At 35.5% G+C, this 24,254-nt stretch overlaps 1 protein-coding gene and 1 long non-coding RNA gene across 2 annotated transcripts in view; one reads left to right on the forward strand and one right to left on the reverse strand.

The window, feature by feature from the left end:
• Positions 1-21,597, forward strand: part of IFI35 (interferon induced protein 35) — a 100,484-nt gene extending 78,887 nt beyond the window's left edge. The window contains exons 8-10 of the mRNA XM_087894005.1: positions 18,398-18,590; positions 20,049-20,155; positions 21,019-21,597. Coding sequence (XP_087750131.1) covers positions 18,398-18,590; positions 20,049-20,155; positions 21,019-21,207 — 489 coding nt within the window. The 3' untranslated portion in view covers positions 21,208-21,597. The remainder of the gene's footprint in view (positions 1-18,397; positions 18,591-20,048; positions 20,156-21,018) is intronic.
• LOC148114128 (uncharacterized) lies at positions 11,322-12,730 on the reverse strand. Its single transcript, XR_015734212.1, has 3 exons — positions 12,609-12,730; positions 11,756-11,805; positions 11,322-11,514 (listed from the first exon to the last, which is right to left on the reverse strand). It is a non-coding gene; the product is annotated as an uncharacterized LOC148114128 (long non-coding RNA).
• Positions 21,598-24,254: the final 2,657 nt, after the last annotated feature.

Below are 24,254 nucleotides of genomic sequence, written 5' to 3' on the forward strand. Positions count from 1 at the left end.
AAAGAAGTTACATCACTTCAGAACGTGTGGGATACGTTGAAAGCCTATATTAGAGGTTTGGCAATAACTTATTTGGAAAGCAAGAATAAAAAGAAAAGGCAAAAACACATAAGATTGGAAGAGGAGTATAAGAACTTAGAGGAAGAATTCCAAAAAGATATCCAAACTAAAAAAAATTAAGAAGCTTATGGAACTAAGAGCATCTAAACAGATATTTTTTTGAAAATGCAAACAAACCAGGAAGCTGGTTAGCATATAATCTAAAAAAAGAGAAGGAGAAGAAAATAATAAAATATTTACCAGGTGAAGAGGGGAAATTATACTATAGAAATAAAGAAAAGAAGATAGTAATTCAAAAATACTATGAAAAACTCTACTCCCAAGAAAAGATTTCAGAGGAAGGGATAATAAAATATTTTGAAAACCAGATTTACCTAAAAAATAACAATGATGGAATTAACAGAAGCGATAAAAGGACAAAAAAATGGGAAAGCACCAGGACCGGATGGGTTACCAGCTGAAGTATATAAAACACTACAATTGTCACTAATGGGAAGGATTGCAATAATGAAGATGAATATATTACCAAGATTATTATTCATATTTCAGACAGTACCGATAAAAATTGAAAAGACTTATTTTCAACAGCTTAATAAGATAATAAGGAAATTTATCTGGCAAGGTAAAAAAGCAAGAATAAGCCTAAAAATGCTTCAGGACACGAGATTACGTGGAGGATTTGGTTACCGAATTGGGAATTGTATTACCAAGCAGCAGAATTGACTTGGATGAAGGAATGAGTTGAATTAAGAAATACAAGACTATTAACACTGGAAGGTCATGATTACAATTGGGATGGCATCCATTTTTATGGTACGGTAGAAATAAGATACATAAGTACTTTCATCGACATTATATAAGGAATGCATTGTTATTGGTATGGAAGAAGGTCAGAGATAAATATTATCTGAAAATACCACTATGGTTATCAACAGTGGAAGATTTGATACTCCCAAATGTATTTAATGTTGGAAATATTGTTAGATACAAGGACTTACTAACAAATAAGGGGGATTAGAAGGGGAAACGAGAATTGGAAGAACAGGGGATTGAGATGAATTGGTATATCTACATGCAGATACAAACAAGATATGAAACAGATGCTAAATTATATGGTTTTTACTTAGAAAAAACAGAGTTGGGTGGGAAACTCACAGGAACAATGGATAAATTAATTTTAAAAATCTGTAATTTTTTACGTGGCATTCGACTGGAGGAGGAACAAGTAAAACTAACAATGATAGCCTGGCAAAGAATTTTGGATATTCAAGAGATCTAGATAAATGGCAACAGTTATGGGAAAGGAATTATAAATTAACAATGTTCACTGCATATAAGGAAAATCAATATGAAATGTTTTATAGATGGCACACACCCCTGAGAAACTGGCCAAAATGTTTAAAGATAAATCAGCTAAATGTTGGAAATGTCACCAGTTACCAGGTTCTTATTACCATGTAGGACGGACATGTCCAGAAGCTAAAAATTATTGGAATAAAATAAAGAAATGGCTGGAAGAAATGATACAACAATATATTGATTTAAAACCAGAACTGTTCCTATTGGGTATCCTGCCAGAAAAAATGAGCAAAGAAAATATTTATTTGATTATACATGTAATAATAGCTGCAATGATTGTTTATGCACAACATTGGAAAGCAGAGAAAATACCTTTGGAAGGATTTTAAAAAGTTTAGATTCTGCAGAAATGAATAGATTGACTTTGATGATTAATAAAGAGAAGATTCAGAATATTTTAAGACATGGAATCAATTCTACTCTTGGTTAGAAAAGAGATACAAATAAGTAAATTAATAGTTATATATAAAAATCCTATAATCAGAATACTTTCTTAGTGATGAATTGCTGTAATTGATTCAGTGAGAACGAAGACAGAAGAAATAACAAAAAGAAGACCGATTGGAGAAAAAACCAAGATGTCACATGGAAGGAATGACTCTTGTATTAAATATTTGTTTGTTTAAAAAAATGAAAATCTTAAAAAAAACATTTCTCAAAAGAATAACATTCCCCGAAAATAACATTTCCTAAAAAGAATAACATTTCCACAAAAAAATTTCCTAAAAAGGATAACATTTCTGCAAAAAGATATTTCCTAAAAAGAATAACAGTCCCCCCAGAAAACATTTCTGAAAAGAATAAAATTTCCCAAAAATAAAATTTCCTAAAAAGAATACCATTTCCAGAAAAAAATATTTCCTGGAAAGAATAACATTCCCCCAAAGAAACATTTCCTAAAAAGATTAAGATTTTGGTTTTCTTTCTTTTTTTCTTTTTTCTTTAGCTATTCCAACTATTGGGAAAGATTAGGCACTTGGATTATAAATATGAAGAAATTTACATCACACTTACACCATACAGCAAGCCCCCCGTCAACACAGAAAACTTTGGAGATGATGGGATTAAGACATTTTATACAATCCCTTCAAGAAGACTTAAAACAGGAAATAAAAGAAATGAAAGTCATGATTGGGAAAAATGAAGAGAGAATCCAGAAAGTTGGAAAAGCTGAAATGAGAGAAAAGAAAATTGAGAAATTAGAAGAAAAATTGGTACCAACTGAAAAGAAAATTATTATGTTTGGAGATGGAGCGTTCTGAGTTTTACTTAAGATTTCAAAATATAGAGGAGGAAAAAGGGAAAATTTACCTGAGGGGATTGCTGAGATATTATCAGAAGTTATAGAACAATCCAAGGAAAAGATCTTAAACGAGATTGATGAAGCCTTCAGAGTATACACTAGATATGCAATGTGGAACAAACTACCGAGGCATGTAAGATTTACGAAGAAGGCAGTGAAAACAAAGGTATTACAAACAGCAAGAAATACAGCACTGAAACACAAAGATAAAGATATTGTGGTATTAAGACAAATACCTAGAAGAGTTAGAGAACTGAGGAGAGACTATCAGTTTCTAGCGAGTTCCTAATACTCAAAGGAATGAGTTTTGATGGTTAATACCGGAAGGAAATTTGGTGACATGGCAAGAACAAAGACACAGACTTGACTGTACTGAAAAAGCAAAACTATTTTATCAACAATTTTGCGGACCATTAGAAGAAGATTTGAGAGTTATAGGAGAGATAAAGCAAAAAGATGAAGAGAAAGACAAAGATGAAAAAGCAAAGGAAGAAAGAGCCCTAAGAGAAGGAGCGAGATCTAAAGATCCAATGGAAAAAAGAGAGACAAGGGCGATGAAGTCAAAAACTAGTAACAAGTAAAACATGGAAGAAGAAGTTAAAGCAATATCTTTAAATGTAAATGGACTGAATGCGGAGATAAAAAGAAACAGAACTTTATCTAAATTAAATAGCTTGAAGATGGACATTATATGCCTACAAGAAGTACATATTAGAAAACAAGATTTAAAATTATTACAATATCCAAAGTTAGGAGTTCTTCTTGCATCATTGATACAACAAAGCAAAAGAGGAGTGGTGTTGTATATCAAAGAAAGATTAGAACCTAAATTACTTTTGAGGATGAAGAGGGCAGGATTCTGATGGTAGAAATAAAAATGAACTTTAAACAAATACTTTTGATAGCAATAAATGGCAACAGTTATGGGAAAGAAATTATAAATTAACAATGTTCACTGCATATAAGGAAAATCAATATGAAATGTTTTATAGATGGCACACACCCCTGAGAAATTGGCAGAAATGTTTAAAGATAAATCAGCTAAATGTTGGAAATGTCATCAGTCACCAGGTTCTTATTACCATATAGGGCGGACATGTCCAGAAGCTAAAAATTATTGGAATAAAATAAAGAAATGGCTGGAAGAAATGATACAACAACATATTGATTTAAAACCAATCTGTTCCTATTGGGTATCCTGCCAGAAAAAATGAGCAAAGAAAATGTTTATTTGATTATACATGTAATAATAGCGGCAAGGATTGTTTATGCACAACATTGGAAAGCAGAGAAAATACCTTTGGAAGGATTTTAAAAAGTTTAGATTCTGCAGAAATGAATAGGTTGACTTTGATGATTAAAGAAAGAGAAGACTCAGAATATTTTAAAATCCTAAAAATAACAACATTTCCCCAAAAAAACTTTTCCTGGAAAGAATAACATTCCCCCAAAATAACATTTCCTAAAAACAATAACATACCCCAAAAATAACATTTCTGAAAAAAATAACATTTCCCGAAAAAAAACATTTCCTAAAAAGAATAACATTACCACAAAAAAAAGTTTCTGAAAAGAATAACATTTTCCCCAAAAAACATTTCCTAAAAATAATAACATTTTTCTAAAATAACACATTTCTCAAAAGAAATATATATATTTCTAAAATATATTTCTAAAAATATTTCGCCAAAAAACATTACTGAATGTTTTTTCAACAAAAAAAATTCCTAAAAAGAATATCATTTCTCATAAAAAAAACATTTCTGAAAAGTGTAACATTTCCCAAAAAATATTTCCTAAAAGAATAACTTTCCCCCAAAAAAACATTTCCTAAAAGAATAACATTCTCTGAAAATAACATTTCTCGAAAGAATAACATTTCCCAAAAAAAAAAAAAAATTCTGAAAGGAATAATATTCTCTGAAAATAACATTTCCCCAAAATAATAACCTTTCTGCAAAAACATATTTCCTGAAAGGAATAACATTTCCCCAAAGAAACATTTTCTAAAAACAATAACATTCCGAAAAAAAACCCATTTCTTACAATGAATAACATTCCCCTTAAAAAATCATTTCTGAAAAGAGAAACATTTCCGCAAAATAACATTTCCTAAAAAGATTAACATTTCCCCCAAAAAAACACTTCCTGGCAAGTATAGCATTCCCCGAAAAAAAACATTTCCTAAGGAGAATAACATTTCTTGTAAAAAAACATTTCTGAAAAGAGTAACATTTCCCCAAAAAACATTTCCTAAAAGAATAACATTTCCGCAAAAAAGCATTTCCCAAAAAGAATAACATTTCCCCATAAAACATGTCCTAAAAGATTAACGTTCCCCGAAAATAACATTTCTCAAAAGAAAAACATTCCCTGAAAATAAAAGAATATTCTTTTATTCATAAAAGAATAACATTTCCCAAAAAAAAAGATTTCTGAAAAGAATAATTTTCCCCAAAAATAACACTTCCTAAAAATAATAACATTTCCGAAAAAAATATTTCCTCATAAGAATAATATTCCCCCAAAGAAAAATTTCCTAAAAAGAATAACATTCCCCAAAAATAACATTTCATAAACGAATAACATTTCCCCCCCAAAAAAACATTTCTCAAAATAATAACATTCCCCCCAAAAAACATTTCCTAAAAAGAATAACATTTTTCCTAAAAAAGATTTCTGAAAAGAATAACTTTCCCCAAAAATAATATTTCCTAAGAATAACATTTCCCGCCCAAAAAAATATGTCTGAAAAGAATAACATTCCTCGAAAATAACATTTTCTAAAAATAATAACATTTCCGCAAAAAAAAATTTCTTGGAAAGAATAACATTCCCCCAAAGAAACATTTCCTAAAAAGAATAACATAACCCAAAGAAACATTTTCTAAAAAGAATAGCATTTCCCAAAAAAAACCCATTTCCTAAAAAGAATGACATTCCTGAAAAGAATATCATTTCTCTAAAAAAACATTTCTCAAAATGATAACATTCCCTGAAACAAACATTTCCTAAAAATAATAACATTCCCCCAAAAAATCATTTCTGAAAAGAATAACATTTCCCCAAAAAAACATTTCCTAAGAAGAATAACATATCTCTAAAAAATACATTTCTCAAAAGAATAACATTCCCCGAAAATAACATTTTCTAAAAATAATAACATTTCTGCAAAAAAACATTTCTCAAAAAAATAACATTTTCCCCATAGAAACATTTTTGAAGAGAATAACATTTCCCCAAAATAACATTTCTGAAAAGAATAACATTCCCCCAACCATTTCCTAAAAAGAATAACATTTTCCCCAAAGAATTATGTCTCAAAAGAATAACATTACCCCAAAAAATATTTCCTAAAAATAATAACATTTCCGTAAAAAACATTATCTAAAAAGAATAACATCCCCCTAAAAAACATTTCATAAAAGATTAACTTTCCCCCAAAAAAATTCCTAAAAAGGATAACATTTCTCTAAAAAAATATTTGAGAAAAATTTCCCAAAAAAACCCCATTTCCTAAAAAGAATGACATTCCTGAAAAGGATAACATTTCTCTAAGAAAATATTTCTCAAAAGAATAACATTCCCCCAAAATAATATTTCCTAAAAGGAATAATATTTCCCAAAAAAACATTTCCTAAAAAAATAACATTCCCCCAAAAAAGCATTTCCTACAAAGATTAAAATTTCCCCCAAAGAAACATTCTGAAAAGAATAACTTTCCCCCAAAATAACATTTCCTAAAAATAATAACATTTCCGCAAAAAAAATTAACTAAAAAAAAAATCTGATAAGAATAACATTCCGCCCAAGAAACATTTCCTAAAAATAATAACATTCCCCCAAAAAACATTTCCTAAAAAGAATAACATTTCTCTAAAAATACATTTCCCAAAAGAATAAAATTCCATGAAAATAACATTTTTTAAAAATAATAACATTATTGCAAAAAAGCATTTGCTGGAGAGAATAACATTTCCCAATAAAATATTTCCTAAAAAGAATAACTTTATAAAAAAAAAAAATTACTGAAAAGAATAACATTTCCCCAAAAAAAACATTTCTCAAAAGAATAATATTCCCCATAAATAAAATATCCCAAAAATAATAACATTTCTGCAAAAAAAATTTCCTGGAAACAATATCATTTCCCAAAAAACATTTCCTAAAAAGAATAACATTTCTGCAAAAAAAATTTCCTAAAAAGAATAATATTTCCTGGAAAAAACATCTCCTAAAAAGGATAATATATCCCCCCCCCCAAAAAACATTTCTGAACAGAATAACATTTCCCAAAAATAACAAATGCCAAAAAGAATAACATTTTTCTAAAAATACATTTCTCAAAAGATAACTTTCCCCAAAGAATATTTCCTAAAAAGGATAACATTTCTCTAAAAAAAATATTTCTCAAAAGAATAACATTCCCCCAAAATAACATTTCCTAAAAGGAATAATATTTCCCCCAAAAAAATTCCTAAAAAAATAACATTCCCCCAAAATACTATTTCCTAAAAATAATAACATTCCCCAAAAAAACATTTCCTAAAAAGAATAACATTTCTGTAAAAATACATTTCTTAAAAGAATAAATTCCATGAAAATAACATTTTTTAAAATAGTAACATTTCTGCAAAAATAATGGATCAAAAGAATAACATTCCCCAAAAATAACATTTCTGAAAAGAATAACATTCCCCCAAAATAAAATTCCCCCAAAGAAACATTTCTGATCAGAATAATATTCCCAGAAAGAAACATTTCCTAAAAAGAATAACATTTCCCAAAAATAACATTTTCGAAAAAGAATATCATTTTTCTAAAAAATCATTTCTGAAAACAATAACATTCCCCCAAAATAGCATTTCCTAAAAATAATGACATTTCCGCAAAAATGCATATCTTGTAAAATATAACATTTCCCAAAAAAAACATTTGCTAAACGAATAACTTTCCTCCCAAAAAATATTTCCTAAAAAGAATAACATTTCTTTAAAAAAAACATTTCTGAAAAGAATCACATTCCCCCAAAATAATATTTCTGAAAATAATATCATTTCCCAAAAAAACATTTCTGAAAAGAATAACATTCCCCCAAAATAATATTTACTAAAAAGAATAACATTTCCCCAAAAAAGTGTCTCAAAAGGATATTTTCCCAAAAAACATTTCCTAAAATAATAACTTTCCCCTAAAAAACAAATCTAAAAAAATAACATTTCCCAAAAAAGAAATTTCTGAAAAGAATAACATTTCCCCCCAAAAAAATCTCTGACAAGAATTACATTCCCCCCGAATAAAATTTCATAAAAAGAATAACATTGCCCCAAAAATATTTCCAAAGTAATAACATACCCCAAAAGAAACTTATCGTAAAAATAACATTCCCCCCAAAAATAATTTCTGAAAAGGATAACATTTCCGCAATAAAAAATTTCCTAAAAGAATAACTTTCCCCAAAAAAATATTTCTGAAAAGAATAACATTATCCCCAAAAAACACATTTCTCAAAAGAATAACATTTCCTAAAAATAACATTTTCACAAAAAAATTTCCAAAAAGAATAACATTCCACAAAACAAACTTATCGTAAAAAGAATAACATTACCCCCAAAAAACATTTCTGAAAAGAATTTCACAAAAAAAAACATTTCTGAAAAGAATAACATTTACCCCCAAAAAAAACTCTGACAAGAATTACATTCCCCTAAGAAAACATTTCCTAAAAAGAATAACATTAACCCACAAAGCATTTATGGAATTTATAACATTCCCCCAAAATGACATTTCCTAAAAAGAATAACATTTTCAGAAAAAAAAATTCCTAAAAATAATAAAACTTCCGCAAAAAACATTAACTAAAAAGAATAACATTTCCGCCAAAAAAAAATTCTGATAAGAATAACGTTTCTCCCAAAAAACATTTCCTAAAAATAATAACATTCCCCAAAAAAACATTTCCTAAAAGAATAACATTTCCTAAAAATAATAACATTCCCCCATAAAAATTTCCTTAAAAGAATAACATTCCCCCAAAGAAACATTTCTCAAAAGAATAACAGTCCCCGAAAATACCATTTCCCAAAAATAATAACATTTCTGCAAAAAACATTTCATAAAAAGAATAACATTACCCAAAAAAAACATTTCTGAAAAGAATAACATTCCCCAAAATAACATTTCCTAAAAAGAATAACATTCCCCCCCAAAAATCATTTCTGAAAAGAATAACTTTTCCCGAAAATAATACTTCCTAAAAAGAATACCATTTCTGCAAAATAACATTTCCTAAAAAGATTAACATTTCCCCCCAAAAAACATTTTTCAACAGAATAACATACACCAAAAATAACATTTACTAAAAATAACATTTCCGCAAAAATTTTTTCCTAAAAAGATTAACATTTCCCCGAAAAAAAACATTTCCTGGAAAGAGTAACATTCCCCCCAAAAAAATTTCCTAAAAACAATAACATTTCTCTAAAAAAAACATTTCTCGAAAGAATAACATTCCCCGAAAATAACATTTCCTAATAATAATATTTCTGCAAAAAAACATTTCCTAAAAAGAATAACATTAACCCAAAAAAACATTTCTGAAAAGAATAACATTTCCCCAAAGAAACATTTCTGAAAAGAATAACATTTCCCCAAAGAAACATTTCCTAAAAATAATAACATTCCCCCAAAAAACATTTCCTAAAAAGAATAACATTTCCGCAAATTTTTTTTCCTAAAAATGACATTCCCCCCCAAAAAATTTCCTTAAAAGAATAACATTTTTCTAAAAAAAAATTTCTCAAAAGAATAACATACCCTGAAAATAACATTTCCTAAAAATAATAACATTTCCGCAAAAAAAATTCCTAAAAATATTAACATTAACTGAAAAAAACATTTTTGAAAAGAATAGCATTCCCCCAAAATAACATTTCCTAAAAAAAATAACATTTCCAGAAAAAAATAATTCCTAAAAATAATATTTCTGCAAAAAACATTTCCTAAAAATAATAACATTCCCAAAAAAAACATTTCCCAAAAAGAATAACATTTCCTAAAAATAATGACATTCCCCCATAAAAATTTCCTTAAAAGAATAACATTTTTCTAAAATAAACATTTCTCAAAAGAATAACATTCCCCGAAAATAACATGTCCTAAAAATAACATTTCTGCAAAAAGAATTTCGTAAAAAAATAACATTCCCCCCAAAAAAACATTTCTGAAAAGAATAACATTCCCCCAAAAAACGTTTCTGAAAAGAATAACTTTTTCCCTAAATAACATTTCCTAAAAAGAATAACATTTCCCCAAAAAACACATTTCTCAAAAGAATAACATTTCTCGAAAATAACATTTCCTAAAAATAACATTTTCAAAAAAAAAATTCCTAAAAAGAATTACATTCAACCCAAAAAAATTTCCAAAAAGAATAACATTCCACAAAACAAACTTATCATAAAAAGAATAACATTCCCCCCAAAAAATCATTTCTGAAAATAATTACATTCCCCTAAAAAAATATTTCCTAAAAAGAATAACATTCCTCCCAAAAAAATTTCCAAAAAGAATAACATTCCCCAAGAAAATATTTCATGAAAAGAATAACATTCCCCGAAAATAACATTTCCTAAAAATAACATTTCCCCAAAAATGCATATCCTGGAAAGAATAACATTTCCCCAAAAAACATTTCTTTAAAGAATTAGTTTCCCCATAAAAAATTTCCTTAAAAAAAATAACATTTCTTTTAAAAAACATTTCTGAAAACAATCACATTCCCCCAAAATAACATTTCCTAAAAGAATAACATTGCACCTAAAAATATTTCCAAAAATAATAACATTCCCCAAAAGAAACTTATCGTAAAAAGAATAACATTCCCTCAAAAAATAATTTCTGAAAAGAATAACATTTCTCGAAAATACTTCCTAAAAAGAATAACATTTCCCGAAAATAACATTTCATAAGGAGGATAACATTTCCTAAAAATGATAACATTTCCGGAAAAAAAAATTCCTAAAAAGAATAACATTCCCGAAGAAAACATTTCCTGGAAAATATAACATTCCTCCAAAATACCATTTCCTAAAAATAATAACATTTCCGCAAAAAAGCATTTCCTAAAAAGATTAACATTTCCTCCAAAGAAACATTTCTGAAAAGAATAACTTTCCCCCAAAATAACATTTCCTAAAAATAATAACATTTCCGCAAAAAACATTAACTAAAAAAAAAAAATTCTGATAAGAATAACATTCTGCCAAAAAACATTTCCTAAAAATAATAACATTCTGCCAAAAAACATTTCCTAAAAATAATAACATTTCCCCCAAAAACCATTTCCTGGAAAGAATAACATTCCCCCCAAAAGAATTTCCTAAGAAGAATAACATTTCTCTAAAAAAAACATTTCTCAAAAGAATAACATACCCCGAAAATAACATTTCCTAAAAATAATATTTCTCCAGAAAAACAGTTCCTGGAAAGAATAACATTTCCCCAAAAAAAAACTTCTTAAAAGGAAAAATATTTCCAAAAAATAACATTATTAGAATCATTTTTTTAAAGGAAAAGAAAAAAAAAACCAGCCACTTACCCAATTGACGTTACAAGGGAGGCAGGCAGGCAGGCAGGCATAGTTTCTCACCGATGAGATGGATGCAGGCAATGGTTGCTTTCCACTTCCAGCCAGGCAAGTATGCAAGCCACTGGGGGTTTAGCTACTGAAGACTGGCTGGCGGCTGGAAGCTGTATAAGGCAGGCTGGTAAAGCGGGCTGGAGGCTGGAGACTGGTGGAAATGTTAGGCTTCCTGGGATGGAGCCGAGGTGGTCGGGAAGCCTACAGGAGCACATGGATTGGGGCGAGCGGCCTGGAAGGCCCCACAAGAATGTGCGGCCAGCCAAGAAGGCAGTCTCGATGGCTATGGCAGGCCGGGGATTGGGGTGGGCGGCCGGGAGGCACTATCCGAGCCTCTGTGGCTCAGGAGCTACAATGGGCTAAGGCAACCTTGGAATGATGGGGTAGCTTACCTGTAGGCGGGATGAAACAGCTCTGTTGGGACGCAGGCAAATTCAGCAAGCTGCTTCAGCAAGCAGGAGTATTCATAGGTGTGAGTCCCACCAAGGAGATCATGTGAAGAGTGAGTCACGAGATGAGTAATGGGCCGTGTGGCAAAGAGACGTTTATATAGCACTTGGATGGGTGGGAAAAGGTTCAACTGGGCAGGTGGGGCAAGCGAGCAGTGACCAGACAGGCGGTGCATGTGAGCGGCAACCAGGCTGGGGACTGGTTCAGGGGCATGGCTAGCCAGACGTTGTTACCGGTTCTCTGAACCATGACAGATTTTTATTTCCAGTTCTCCCGAACCAGTGCGAACTGGGAGCAACCCACCACTGCCTCACATGCTCTGGAGGGAGGGTTGGGGCAAAGCCTGAGGAACGGACCTCTTTGGGATGGTCTGGGAGGGGGATCTGCCTGGCGACTTGGGTGAACAAGGCCAGACCCACAGTTTGCAGCTAGTCCCCCCTCTGGCAGCTCAGCGGGCAGCTCAGGGCAGACAATGGCCACAATGACTTCACTCCCCAGTAATATGAGAAACCATTGCCTAAGCCCTCTCCGTGCCCAGGAGCCGAGCCGAGCAGGAGCTTCTAAACTGAAATGTCCCTCCTTTCCAGCCACTGTAGCCCATTGGCCTGATTCCCTGATACAATTTGCAGAGCCACGTTTCAGGCGGCAGCCAGTTCCCCTCCAATGTGCATCAGGGAACCGGGAACCATTTTTGGATTCGAGGAGGGGATCACAGCACTGCCACCTGAAAATGCTTTCCTGTCTGTTGCAAATTGCAGAGCTGCACACCCTCCTCTTCCCTCTCAGCAGACTCACCTTCTCTTTCCTCTTGGTGAGATCCAGCAGCTGAAATGCGATGCACTTTTTTTGCCTCTTCACACCACATTTTTGGAATCGGGAAGGGGATCACAGATCTGCCACCCAAAAATGCTTTCTTGAAAGCATTATCAGGTGGCAGCGCTGCTAAAAAGAAACTGGAAACAACAAAAGGAAAAGAAAAAAAAAAGAGAGAAAACAAAATTCAAAAAGAAAAAAAAAAGAAAAATGATTTGTAATCCAAATCCAAATCTCGGCAATTTATATGTCCTTGGGGTTCTTCTCGTTCTTCTTTTCTTCAGGTTTTTCAAACCCTAATCCAAATTGCCTCAGGGGGAGGAATTTATCAAATAATAATTTGTAATCCAAATCAGCCCACCAAGCCCCCAAAATACAGTTATCAAATATTTATATCCCAAAAAGAGAATTCACAGAGCAACCACAAGAAAAAAGAACCAATCACAGCCACTTAAAAAGAAAAATGTAACAGCCTTATTTCAAAGTGCCACCAAAAAGAAGCTGGAAAAAACAAAAGGAAAAGAAAAAGAAAAAAAGAAAGAAAAAAAAATCCAAAAAGAAAAAAAAAGAAAAAAAATTGTAATCCAAATCCATATCCGAGTCTCGACAATTTATATGTCCTCCTTGGGGTTCTTGTTCTTCTTTTCTTCAGGTTTTTCAAACCCTAATCCAAATTGCCTCAGGGAGAGGAATTTATCAAATAATAATTTGTAATCCAAATCAGCCCACCAAGCCCCACAAATACAGTTATCCAATATTTATATCCCAAAGCAGGAATTCACAGAGCAACCACAAGAAAAAAGAACCAATAACAGCCACTTAAAAAGAAAAACGTAATAGCCTTATTTTAAAGTGCCACCAAAAAGAAGAAGGAAAGAGTTTCACCTTGGCCTGTTTCTGTTATTTCTCCTTTCAAGTTCCAAGAGCTGCACTATTCAAATAAACAACAACAACAACAAAGCTTCCAGTATTCCGCTATCTGACAAGCCAAACAACCTCTTATCAATTTAATTCACAGGCTCCCATTCCTTAGGATATCTTGTGAGGTGAGTGAGACCACCCATGCTTGACAAACTTGGGAAGGCAGAGACTTGAACCTGGGTTCCCTATATAATTTGTTAATTTGTCTCTTTAGCTCAGCATTTTGTAGCCCAAATATGCCCACTCACTTTCTGGAGAGCTTAAATGACCTCTCTGCTAAAGGGTTTCACTTTATGAGCAAGAGTTGACTGCTGATAATTATCATTGCATTTTAACTATTTTAATTCCTCAAGGTGCTCTGGCACCCTGCCTGATTTGTAACTGGGTTGTAATCTAATGAGGGCACATTATTGCAAGCAAAGAAGCTTTTTGTATTTTTATACAGGTAATCCTTGACTTACAACAGTTCATTTAGTGACCATTCAAAGTTACAACGGCATTGAAAACAGTGACTTATAACCATTTTTCATACTTACAGTTGTTGCAGCATCCCCACGGTAACCAGAGGCCGAGTGAGGCGAAGCGTCCCTTGACATGAGTGATGTTGAGATGGCCACGCTCACCCAGGCACATGACCACCTTGCCACTCCTACCCAGCTGGTCATTGTGCAGCGAACCAGTTGTTACATTATTTGAATCCCACCACTGGCTAATGTTATTTTCCTTATCTTGTAATGTCTTGATATTTGTAATCCACTGAATATAGCTCATTGTATTGACAAGCCAATTTATATCCAAATACAGGCCCACCAAAAAAAACCCCAAGAAAGCCAAAAAGAAAAAAAAGATAGAAAACCAAAGTGGTAACAAACATGATAAAAAAAGAAAAAAGAGCAGCCAAAAAGCTTTGTAATCCAAACCCAAATCTCAGAGTTTTTCTTGCTTCTTTTCTTCAGGTTCTTCTGACCTTAATCCAAATTGCCTCAGAGAGAGGAAAAATACCCCAAATTACAATTATTCCCAAAAGAAGAATTCACGTTACCACTTGGCAGCAAAAAGATATAGGTAGAAAAAATAGAAGTGGTAACAGCCACTTAAAAAGAAACCCGTAACAGCCTTATTTCAAAGTGCCACCAAAAAAAAGCTGGAAAAAACAAAAGGAAAAGAAAACGAAAAAAAAGAGAGAAAACAAAATCCAAAAAGAAAAAAAAAGAAAAATGATTTGTAATCTAAATCTGAGTCTTGACAATTTATATGTCCTTCTTGGGGTTCTTCTTGTTCTTCTTTACTTCAGGTTTTTCAAACCCTAATCCAAATTGCCTCAGGGAGAGGAATTTATCAAATATTTAAAAATAATAATAATAATAATAATAATAATAATAATAATAATAACAACAACAACAACAACAACAATAATAATTTGTAATCCAAATCAGCCCACCAAGCCCCACAAATACAGTTATCTAATATTTATATCCCAAAGCAGGAATTCACAGAGCAACCACAAGAAAAAAGAACCAATAACAGCCACTTAAAAAGAAAAACGTAACAGCCTTATTTCAAAACGCCACCAAACGGAAGAAGGATAGAGTTTCACCTTGGCCTGTTTCTGTTATTTCTCCTTTCAAGTTCCAAGAGCTGCACTATTCAAATAAACAACAACAACAACAAAGCTTCCAGTATTCCGCTCTCTGACAAGCCAAACAACCTCTTATCAATTTAATTCACAGGCTCCCATTCCTTAGGATATCTTGTGAGGTGAGTGAGACCACCCATGCTTGACAAACTTGGGAAGGCAGAGACTTGAAACCTGGGTTCCCTATATAATTTGTTAATTTGTCTCTTTAGCTCAGCATTTTGTAGCCCAAATATGCCCACTCACTTTCTGGAGAGCTTAAATGACCTCTCTGCTAAAGGGTTTCACTTTATGAGCAAGAGTTGACTGCTGATAATTATCATTGCATTTTAACTATTTTAATTCCTCAAGTTGCTCTGGCACCCTGCCTGATTTGTAACTGGGTTGTAATCTAATGAGGGCACATTATTGCAAGCAAAGAAGCTTTTTGTATTTTTATACAGGTAATCCTTGATTTACAGCAGTTCATTTAGTGACCATTCAAAGTTACAACGGCATTGAAAACAGTGACTTATAACCATTTTTCATACTTACAGTTGTTGCAGCATCCCCACGGTAACCAGAGGCCGAGTGAGGCGAAGCGTCCCTTGACATGAGTGATGTTGAGATGGCCACGCTCACCCAGGCACATGACCACCTTGCCACTCCTACCCAGCTGGTCATTGTGCAGCGAACCAGTTGTTACATTATTTGAATCCCACCACTGGCTAATGTTATTTTCCTTATCTTGTAATGTCTTGATATTTGTAATCCACTGAATATAGCTCATTGTATTGACAAGCCAATTTATATCCAAATACAGGCCCACCCAAAAAAAACCCCAAGAAAGCCAAAAAGAAAAAAAAATAGAAAACCAAAATGGTAACAAACATGATAAAAAAGAAAAAAGAGCAGCCAAAAAGCTTTGTAATCCAAACCCAAATCTCAGAGTTTTTCTTGCTTCTTTTCTTCAGGTTCTTCTGACCTTAATCCAAATTGCCTCAGAGAGAGGAAAAATACCCCAAATTACAATTATTCCCAAAAGAAGAATTCACGTTACCACTTGGCAGCAAAAAGATATAGGTAGAAAAAATAGAAGTGGTAACAGCCACTTAAAAAGAAACCCGTAACTGCCTTATTTCAAAGTGCTACCTCGAAAAAACAAAAAGAAAAGAAAACGAAAAAAAAAGAGAGAAAACAAAATCCAAAAAGAAAAAAAAAGAAAAATGATTTGTAATCCAAATCCAAATCCGAATCTCGACAATTTCTTGGAGTTGTTCTTGTTCTTTTCTTCAGGTTTTTCAAACCCTAATCCAAATTGCCTCAGGGAGAGGAATTTATCAAATAATAATTTGTAATCCAAATCAGCCACCAAGCCCCAAAAATACAGTTATCCAATATTTATATCCCAAAAAGAGAGTTCACAGAGCAACCACAAGAAAAAAGAACCAATAATAGCCATAGAAAAAAAGAATTAACCCCAATTAACTATTTTTTTAAAGCTCCCCCCAAAAATACCCCAGTTACTTACCAAATTGAAGGCACAAGGCAGGCAGGCAGGCAGATTGAATTGCTCACCGATTGGATTGGATTGATTGATTGCAGGCAGACTGAGTTGCTAGCTGATGCAATTGATTGCAGTAGCCGAAGCAAGGCAGGAATAGTGAGCGAGCCTGAAAAAAGCAGCAAGCTGTCAAGTGGACAAGTAGGGACTGAGCAATTGGGTGGGCATGGGCAGGGGGGGCAGGGATTTTTGCTACCGGTTCTCTGAACTACCCACTGCCATTGCTACCGGATTGCCCGATTCGATCCGAACCGGGAGCATTTCACCCCTGCATCTCTTCCTTACTCTTATGTCCTCAATTTCTATTTTTGCCTTCCCAGTTGGCGGATTAAGGAGCTTTCTTCGGATCGATCAGGGAGTTTGCGGACTCCCTGAGATCGATGGAACATGCTCCCCTTGCTTATTCCCCTATGAGGTGATTCAGGCCCCAAAAGGACTGCCTGACAGCTGGGATTTCGATGGTCCTATGGGAGCTCCCAAGGGACATGTTGTTTCACTGCGATGCTAGCCACATACCCCCAGAATTGGAAAAACGGGATTGATATGGCTTGGTATACACAACTGCAAATACAATCCAGATATGAAAAAGATGTTAAACTATATGGTTTTTATATGAAATTGACAGAATTGGTTAAAATAAAATAAAAGAGAGGGCAAACTATACAAAAGAATTGTATAGTTATTTATTGCATATTAAATTAGAAGAAGAGCAAGTAAAACAAACAATGATAGCATGGGCGAAAAACTTTGGTTATATGATAGAATTAGATAAATGGCAACTACTATGGGATAGAAATTAAAAATTAACAATGTCAACTTCATACAAGGAAAATTTATACAAGATTTTTATAGATGGCATTTGTCATAGGAAAGATTGGGAAAAATGTTTAAAGACAAATCAGATAGATGTTGGAAATGTCATCAGATACCGGGGTCATATTATCATATGTGGTGGATATGCCTAGAAGTAAAAAAAATTGGACAAAAATTCTTTGTGGTTGGAGAATTGTCACCAGTCAACCAGTCAAACCCGTGGCTGGGCCTAGACAGCTATCAGGTGCGGTCCCTATGGTTATGGGAATGCCAGTCTTCGATTGGTAGCCGCTTAGCCACAGTGAACCAAACCAGGTACTTACCATCACCAATGATGAGAAGAAATCAACAAAATTCCATACCGGATTGGTCATCACCTGGGTCAACAAGAAAAGCATCAGATGCTATGGCTCCTGGACATCTGCCGAAAAATGGGCTACAGGGCTCGGTTGTTACTGCTGGGGGACCAGGGCGTGCAACTGTAAAGCAACTGGGACAAAAGTGCAAAACTTGGACAATCAAAGAAAATCGAGACTGTAACAGTGATATCCATTGTCAACGGGGCACTTGGTACCATATTCAAGAATTTTACAAAACACATCAAGAAATTGCAGCTTCCTGCAATAACACCAGCAGAACTGCAAAAAACTGTGTTACTCGGAACATCATATATTTTAAGAAGATATCTAGGACGCTGGCAGCAACCCGTATCAACCATTAGCACCAGTCAATCATATTTGTGACACATTTTTAAATGTTCAGTTGACTGAGTTTCATGTTTAATGAACAAAAGAGATAATAATAATAATGCTATACTATTGTTAAATTCTACTTTCTCTCTTTCCCTTCTGATTCCAGCAGATCTCCCTGAAGCAGAGTTCCCAGCAAGTGCTGTTATCTGGATTGTCTGCTTTCTCTTTATCCAAGGATCAGCTCTACGACAAGCTAATACTGTTTTTCAGCAAACGGAAGAACCTAGGGGGTGAGGTGGATCATCTGGAACAGCTCCCAAATTCGGATAATGTAGTGCTGACTTTTGTAGATGATGGAGGTAGGAGAAAATGAGATAAAAGGGAGAGTGTGCCCCATGTGTCTTGGGAGAGTAGCATTCCTTCCACAAATTGAGAGGCTCGTGCAGGGGTGCTATTCAGCAGGTTCTGACAGGTTCTGGAGAACCGGTAGCGGAAATTTTGAGTAGTTCAGAGAACCAGCAAATACTACCTCTGGCTGGCCCCAGAGTGGGGTGAGAATGGAGATTTTGCAGTATCCTTCCCCCAGGAGTGGGGAGGGGATGGGGATTTTGCAGTATCCTTCCGCTGCCACGCCCACCAAACTACGCCCACAGAGCCAGTAGTAAAAAAAATTGAATTCCACCACTGGGCTCATGGTTATATCACCTCCTGGACTTATCAGTGATTCCGTATTTGTCCTAAGATACTTCCATTGAAGCACTCAAGGGCAGGTTTAGAATTATAAGAGCGGCCATCCGCTCTTGGTTAGAGCATGGAGCTAAACGTTTTCTAGCTTCAGAGTCTTGAGCCATCAATAGATCCCCTCTGTATATTTATCATAACCCTTTTTTAAACAACCACTGGTACTGTAGCCCCTGGATTAATCTAAAAACAATTACAAATAATCATTTATAGTGATCACTCGCAGCTTGGTTGTTAAGTGAAACCACCACTGTGCTTATTATCTTACTTCAGCTTTCCTTCTCTTTACAGACCTTCATGAGTTTTAAATGCAGAAACCGATAATAAAATTACTTTTTCATCACCATAGTAATTTTGAATGGTCACTAAGCAAGGCAGTTGCTGAACAAGGAGTACCTGTAGTTCTGCAGTGTTGTACTGCTTAGTATGAAAATGACTTCCATTTTACCACTATAAATCTGATTCCTTGTATTTTATTGATTAACTTTTCTCTTGCTCACTACACTCCCATCAATACCTTATTCAATAGGTTTAATAAAAGTCTATTTGGTTAATTTTTTTCTTCATAAGACAGGTGAACTGGAGTATTTCTAATTTTACTTAATTGTTTTAGAACATTATAATGTTTAGTAATGTTTAGTTTAGTAATTTAGTAACATTTTAATTTCAGCATTTTTGTTTGAACATCCCATAAGTGTTTGATTTTTTTAAAGCATATTTTTCTATTTTGCTTTTTGCTTTGCTGCTCGATGCAAGCATGTTTATTTTCCTTCTGAGTGGAAAGAGGTGGGCACAAAACTGAAATAAACCCAGCAACATTGTGCTTTGTTATCTGTAGAATGTGCTTTGTCTTGTACCAGTACAGATATGTGGGGGATAGGCAGTGGTGGGATTCAGCCAGTTTGCACCACTTCGGGAGAACCGGTGGTTAACTTTTTGAGCAGTTTGATGAACTGGTTGTTGGAAGAAATCTTTAGGACAGAGAACCAGTTGTTAAATTATTTGAATCCCACCACTGGGATTCAACACAGGTCTGTGTTACAGATTTTAATCACAGGCTTTTCCCTCCCTTATAGTGGCTGAACGGATTGTTAAAAAAGGGCTGTTCCAGGTATTGCTTGGAAAGGAGACCCATCAGGTCAAAGCATCACATTGCTTACATGGGGAAATTGCAGATTTACAGGTGAGGGGAAAACTTGGACACACTGCATTTGCCTCTCCTTAAGCAAACTATGCTCCCCATTCAAAGACTACAGCGATGGGAGTAGGTGTTTTCTAAAAGTAATGGGTGGGGCAGAATGAGATTTTATTTATGTTTAATTTTAACTCAAAATATATATTGTTCACATGATTATTTGCCAGTCATATATTTAATCATTTTTTTCTCTCTCGCTGTAAAAATTAAAACTTGGCATTAAATGTTTGGTTATTTCTGGGAGCTACATCACAAGATTTTGGGGCTTGAATGTCTCTGGAGTCAGAAGGGTCAAAAGGTACAAGAAAGCAGGTGGAACTTCACAACTGAAGCTCTGCCCTTTTATACATGCAGAGACAGACAGTATTCTTAGGGAGGCTCTGCCCTAAATAATAGTCATCTCTGGCCCTAATTTGAGAGAGATCTTCCTTCTCAATGCCAAAATTCCAATACATTATACCAGCAATAATTCCATAGAAAAATTGTATATATAAGAGGGAAAAAAAGGTTTCCTTTAACTCAGCTTAAAACTCTTTTCAAAAGTTGAGCAAAAGTAAGACCATAATTACATTTAATTGTGTAATGCAAATACGATGGGTACCTTTGCATCTTGGTGCCAGTTGAAGAATTTGGAGTGGGGTGGGAATGGAGATTTTCAGTATCCTTCCCCTGCCACGTCCATCAAGCCACGCCTCAGAACCTGTAGTAAAAAAAATTGAATTTCACCACTGATCCGATCTATAAACCAAGATCTCTTGAATCTTGTTTTTGTTTTAACAACTTGTTCTTGGCTTTCATTTATCTTCAACTGTGGCATTTGTTCACTAGTCTCTAATTTTTTCTCCACTCAGCTCCATCCTTCCATCTGTCCTCGTACGGTCCTGCTGACAGAGATTCCAGATGTCTTAGAGAGGGAGATGATGTGTGAAGCTCTGGAGATCCATTTCCAGAAGCAAAGCAAAGGTGGAGGAGAGGTGGAAACTGCTGTCTACATTCCAGCTGGACATTATGCAGTAGCTGTTTTTGAGGAGGAGGACTAATTCTGCATGCTAAAGCTAGAGCATATGATATTTCATTTGTGATACAACTGAAAAGAAGCACATGGAACATACTAATATTCCAGGGAAGAGGAGATGACGCTTTTTTATTGATTAAATTGGGGACTAGTGGAATGAGGTAAAAACTTAGGAACTGGATCATTAGGGGGGGAAATAAGTCAATTTTGTAGTTTAGATAATAAATGGAAACATATTCTGCCACAATTATATCTATTTTTCAAGTCTGAACTATGCATGATTTGGTCTGTGTTGTTTGTTCCTTCACTAATTTCATTGCATGGCATTGAAGTACCTGCCAAATTGTATTTTTCTGCAGAACATGCAGAAGAAAAAATGTTCAGAAAATAAAAAGAAAGGTACACTGTTCAAAAAGAATTTGTGTAATTTTTATGCAAAGGGAGCAAGGTTCTAAGCAAAATAATCCAGTGGTTCATTGGAACATATATAGCTGTAGTTCATATATATGAAACCAGTACAAGGACCTAAAGTGTCAACTAAATTCCATGGCCATGGAGGAATATAAAATTGCCTCTTTGTAATTTAACGCTATATATGAAAGGTATGTTTTATACGTATACAAGGATAACCTGGGAAAGGGAACATTTAACCTCCTTAGAACAAAGACAACATAAACTATAATCTGTGACACACAAATTGTGACATATATATTACCCCCACAGTATTTTTTTCCAGGGAGTAAATCATCTGTGTACCAAGTTTGGTTGAAATTGCTTGAGACGTTCCAGAGTTATGCTGGAACACACACACACACACACACGCACGCACACCAAGGGGTGTTAGGGGTGTCTTACCCCCACAGTGTTTGTCTCCAGAGGGTAAGTCATCTGTGTACCAAGTTTGGTTTTCTATACATACATACATACATACATACATACCAGGGGTGAAATCTAAAATTTTTCCCTACCGGTTCTGTGGGCGTGGCTTGGTGGGGGGGGGTATCCTGTGACTGAGTGGGCATGGCCAACTCGATGTCACTCACAGCCATGCCCACTCAGTCACAAGACCCCCTTCCACCAAGCCACACCCACAGAACCCGGTAGGAAAACTTTTTAAATTTCTTTCTCCCACAGCTCCGCCCACCCGCCCCATTCCCCGGACTCCTGCCCACCTTTCTCCCATGGCTGGCTGTCAGGGAAGGCAAGCGCCCAAAAGGAACCAGAGTCGCTCACTCTCCTCCTTGAATGAGCCGCTCTGGTCCACGCGCCAGCTGCGCAAGCGCACAGTTTATTTAATTCAGCGGCAGATTGGATGTGCGCTTGCGCAGCCGGCGCGTGGACCAGAGCGGCTCATTCAAGAAGGAGAGTGAGCGACTCTGGTACCTTTCGGGCGCTTGCCTTCCCTGACAGCCAGCCGCGGGAGAAAGGTGGGCAGTAGGAGTCCGGGAATGGTGCATTCCCCGAGTTCGGAGAATGGGGCGGGTGGGTGGAGCCTCCAGCTGCCATTGCTACCGGTTCCCCCGAACCACTAGGCATCATCTCTACCTACTCGCCCGAGCCAGTCCGAACCGGGAGCATTTCACCCCTGATACATACATACATACATACATACATACATTTACTGTTGACATGTTTGACTCCTGCCATGGCTCAGTCTGGTTATCTTCTACACCAGGGGTGTCAAACTCACAGCCTATGGGCCGGAGTCATCACGTATTGGCCATGCCCACCTCTGGTTTAGCAAAGGGGAAAAACATGACGCCACGAGTTTGACACCCCTGTCCTACATGCTGATTTAGTAAATGCCCAATTTGGGTGCCCACGGGCTTTAAGAACCACCTCTGGAGATGGGGATGTTTTTTGATCTGTTATGTTGTGACCTCCAGGAATGCCCAAAAGAAAGAAAATATTGTGCTTATACACTTCATTTTTCAGCAAGCTGCATATCTCCTTAAATTGATCTTTCTGGTTTCTCCTTGCACAAAAAGGGGGTTCTCAAGCTGAACTTCCACTTTTATTTCTTCATTATAGTTGTTGCTGCTAACTGTTGTGACCAACGCCCAAGTAGTGATTACCAAACACAATTCATTCCTGAACAAACTTATTTTATTAAAACAGCTGAGAATTAATTCTTTCTCAGTGTCAACCTTGGAAGCCATATTAGGCCAGAAGCTTCAATCCCTGCCACCTTCTCATGTGTGGGAAAGTAGGAGGGGGGATTTAGGAGAGGGGGTTAGTAGACATAATAGCATTATCCCTGTCGGTCAAGGTCAGGGCAATCCAGCATCTGGAGAAGGAGTGGTCAGGGGCTGGGTCGAGAAGGAATGGACGTTGATTGGAGCATGTGATTGGCTGGGGAGAAAAGGGGATGGTTTTGGGAGCTTTGACTTACTGAAGGAAAACCCGGGCTTTTCAGATTCGGGTTTCTCCAGATGTGCCAGTTTACCTATTCTAGTAAAGAGAACTTTGGAAAATGCTTGCTTCTGCATCTTTACTTGGAGTTGGGGTTTTATTGGAATGCTGACATTAACCCGAATCTCACAAAAGCCTAACAGCACCCCATAAGGGGGCTGTCGGGGGTGCTGAGCCCCAGCATCTACCTAAACCCTGGGTGGTGCAAAGACTCAGTGAAGATGGAGGAGAAAGGAAAGAATGGAGAAGGGGCCACTGGAGGACTGGGTGCTCAAGGAATTACCAACTCCTTGCTTTCTCCTTCTGAAGAAATGGGATGGGCCATGGAGGCTGCAGAGGAAGCCTTTTGGCTTGGGGCTCAGTCCAAGGCGTCAGAGTCCTGGAAGAGTTGCCAGTCCGACCCAGCTCCAGGAGGGGAATTGAAGTTGCCCCGTGAGCAAGACTGGAGGATGGGGACTGCTGTGGGATCTGGCAACTTCTGGGACTGGGACCAGCCGCACACAATGTGGAGCCAGTCCTTAACTGGACTCCCTGAGTGGTTTGAGCAGATGGAAGTGGGAGTTATGCACCTTCTTCCCAACCCCTTGAGGTGAGATGGTGGCTAGTGCAACCTACATTCACTTTCCCTGATCCGGGACATGGAGGGGGGCTTAGTAGGGT

The sequence above is a fragment of the Pantherophis guttatus genome, chromosome 4, assembly GCF_059756535.1.
Source record: "Pantherophis guttatus breed Tessera chromosome 4, ASM5975653v1, whole genome shotgun sequence".
Lineage (NCBI taxonomy): Eukaryota > Metazoa > Chordata > Lepidosauria > Squamata > Colubridae > Pantherophis > Pantherophis guttatus.